The following is a 3372-nucleotide window of genomic DNA, read 5'->3' on the forward strand; positions in this document are numbered from 1 at the left end:
TAGGAAATTAAAATAGAATTAATGATTTTCTTTCAATTTTATTGTACATAAATAGAGTGAGCATTTATTTGAGAAGTAATGTGGTGAAAGATAAATGATTAAATAATGGTAAATAAATTAGATAACTCTTTATATTAATATTTTCTTAAAGGGTGTGTGAAAGGATAATATGATAATTAAATAGGACCAAAGGGAGCTAGTATTATAGATTGACAGGTTCTCTTTTAAATCCAAAATAATGTACTATAATTTTTCATTCCAATGGCAAAATTAAATTTTCAAGAAATTCAAACTCGAGAAGAAAAGGCAAAGATGTACTAAAATTCTGGGAGTATGATCTAAGATTCTATTTTTCACATAACAAAGACATATTTGCTGAACTAAAACTAGTAAAAGAAAACCGAACGCCTAATAAAGGAAATAGCTTCAGAGAAGAAATAGAAGTCTAAAGATCCGTTCTTGCATTTTAACTACGTTTAGGAAAAAATCAAAAAAATAAAAACAAGGAGAAAAAAAAGAAGTAAAGTTTAGGAAAGAGCTAAATCAATGCCACCATGATTTTCTCCGAAGCTACCTAATTAATTTATAAAATTCACACATGGAAAAATGCTCGAGAAATTAATATGCTTGAATTAATGGCACCAATGCAACATTAAATTCTTATCCATATTTAATTATTTTGTAACGAGTTTTTTCCATTTCTATATAGCAGTAGTATAAATTTCCTTTTTCCAGACTTCACTAGTTTTTTTTTTCTTTTTTTTATCTTCATTTATTAGACGGTGCCTTAAATTCCCTTTTCTTTTAAAATGTGTTTGGATCCGCCACTTCTCCTTTTCAAACATGACTATAATCAATCATCATTCACGATTTTGGCGGTATCCACCATATTATGGTGAAATTCAATTTGTTATTTTTTAATTTCAACAATAATTTTATTTATTGGATTTTTCTTTATTATTGTAAGGTCGTTAAGATTCCATAATTAACTTTTATTTCCATAATGGGATTGGTTCATTTGTACCACAGCTTTTTTTGTCTTTTTTGGGTAGCTTCCTTCTATATAAGACTTACAATCCATCTCCCCTAAAAAAAACTCCTTCCCCTCAAAAAGATTTTTCAATATTTAATTTCTCTATTTCCCATCTCTTCTTGCAAGTAACACAGTGAGAGTTTAACTGAGAGAGAAAATGGAAGAAATGGCTTCTTTCTGGAGTTACCAAGAGGTGTGCAATACTTCATTTTCTTCTTTATCCATTTTTTCACTTCATTTCCTCTGAGTACCATTCATTCTGTTTAAAGACTTTCACTTCTGAACTAAAGCTTTCTTTCTTAAGATATCCCTTTCCATTCTATTTACTGAATATCATTGTTTTTTTGCTAGAATTCCACCTTTTATATATAGTAACACTAAATTAAGTGTAGAGCTTTCTTGCTCCACAGTCAATGATTTTTATGTTAGACTTACCGTAGTTTCTGAAAGAGAGTCTTGGTGTAACTGGTAAAGTTGTTGTCATGTGACTAGGAGGGAAAGATTACGTAAAATAGACCCTTGTGGTCCTGACATTCCCCGACCCCGATCTCGCACATAGCGGGAGCTTATGCATCGTACTGCCTTTTTTACTGTAGTTTTTGTTTGGTTAAAGTTGTGCAATACCTATTTTCTTGAGTAGCATGCCTAAAGACTATTTTTTGTTAACATAATTGAATATTTGAAGACTTTTCTCTGACTTGAGTTTATCAAATATTGCAGAACATGGATGAAATGAGGCAGAAACTTATGTACACTAATCTTGAACTTGAAAATTTGAAAGTGGAAAAAAGTGAAGATATGAGGAAGAACAAAGAATATGTGAAGGAATTAATCCAACTTTTGAAGATGGTTTGTCAAGAAAGAGATGAAGCAAGAAAACAACTCCAGAAACTACTCAACAAACTATCTCATTTTCAAGTTGACAGTCCTATTTTCAAGGCTACAAAAGCAAATTCAAGCATAACTGAATCAAACAGCCTTTCTGAAACATACAATTACCAATCACACAATTCATCCCCGGTCGAGTCATTTTTTGATGCATTTACATCCCCTGAATTTTCCAACAACAACATGGCTGATTCAAATACAGTTGCCTATGATTGTAACGTTCCATTCTCGGACAATTGTGTTCCTCAATTGGTCCCAAAAGTTGATCAGGCTACATTGGTTATTGACAATCTTGTAAAGGGGAAAACTTTGCCACAGAAAGGGAAACTATTGAAGTCTGTTATTGAAGCAGGACCACTTTTGCAAACACTTTTAGTTTCAGGGCAACTTCCTCAGTGGCGAAATCCGCCTCAGGTTAAGACGTTTAATATTCCACCAATTTCAATTAAAGGGTTTGAAGCTGAGATTACGAATCAGAATCTTGTTTCAAGATCTTTGCAATTAAACTCAGCCTTATTTTGAGATGTCATGTGGTTCTTCACAAATGGTGTCTACGTCTATGTTAAACTTTGCTAACTCGTTTCCTGTTTGGAAAATCAGAGTTTGATATCTGCTGGTCAAATATGAACAGTTTTGTCCTAGGAAAGAGACAAAGGTTGCAGTGAAATAAAGTTATAGGATGAAAAGCCTATGCTTCCAATTTTTGTATAAAGCAGATTGCCAGGTTTAAATGGCTATATTGAGTTTTAACATTTTCCACAAGATAATTGTTAAGATGGATGGATATGTTGTCATAAAATGAGATGGTTTAATCATCTCGTAGATAGCTTTTGAGATTTATCGACTTATAAGTTTGACAATATACTTATAGAACATGTTAATAGTAAAAGAATGTAACACTCGAAATGATCGATTTTACAAAAATTTTATTGGATTCTGGAAGCTCGTAGCATTGGTCAGGCATAATTTCCAAACTTAATAAGCTAGCGTCGTGCCTGCCGGCCCATGACCTATTGCCTCCAACTATTGAAAGCAGCGTGAATTTGCTTTCAATCATCTTGAAGCCACATAAAGAGAAAGTTATATGAAAAAATTTTGAAGCTCCCAGAGTTAACACAGACATAGTCTAGAATTGAATGAACTTGTATTTTGTAAGAATGGATATATTGACTTAATTGAATGAACTTGTATTTTGTAAGAATAGATATATTGACTTGACTAATTCGGATCGTGTCAAGTACGTTAATATGGGGTAAGTGCTCCTTATAAAATAATTCACATTTCTCGTAGCTTGAGTCTAGACTTCTGGTTAAAGATAGAAAAGTCACATCTTACTACATTGTTGGGTTGTGCCATCTCTATACTCTATTAAGTGTGTGTATGCTTTGACCAATGACCAGTCTTTTTCTTCACTTCATTCATCCTCCTGCTCTAGGACATCCACTTGTCAT

General features: G+C 32.6%; 1 protein-coding gene across 1 annotated transcript; it reads left to right on the forward strand.

Annotated features, from left to right (window-relative positions):
• The first annotated feature begins 1082 nt into the window (after nt 1-1082).
• Nucleotides 1083-2765, forward strand: LOC104108027 (uncharacterized). Its single transcript, XM_070188470.1, has 2 exons — nt 1083-1226; nt 1754-2765. The coding sequence occupies exons 1-2, from the start codon at nt 1191-1193 to the stop codon at nt 2441-2443; spliced, it is 726 nt and encodes a 241-aa protein (XP_070044571.1). The 5' UTR covers nt 1083-1190; the 3' UTR covers nt 2444-2765.
• The last annotated feature ends 607 nt before the right edge of the window (nt 2766-3372 follow it).

Source organism: Nicotiana tomentosiformis, chromosome 11 (genome assembly GCF_000390325.3).
Source record: "Nicotiana tomentosiformis chromosome 11, ASM39032v3, whole genome shotgun sequence".
Taxonomy (NCBI): Eukaryota; Viridiplantae; Streptophyta; class Magnoliopsida; order Solanales; family Solanaceae; genus Nicotiana; species Nicotiana tomentosiformis.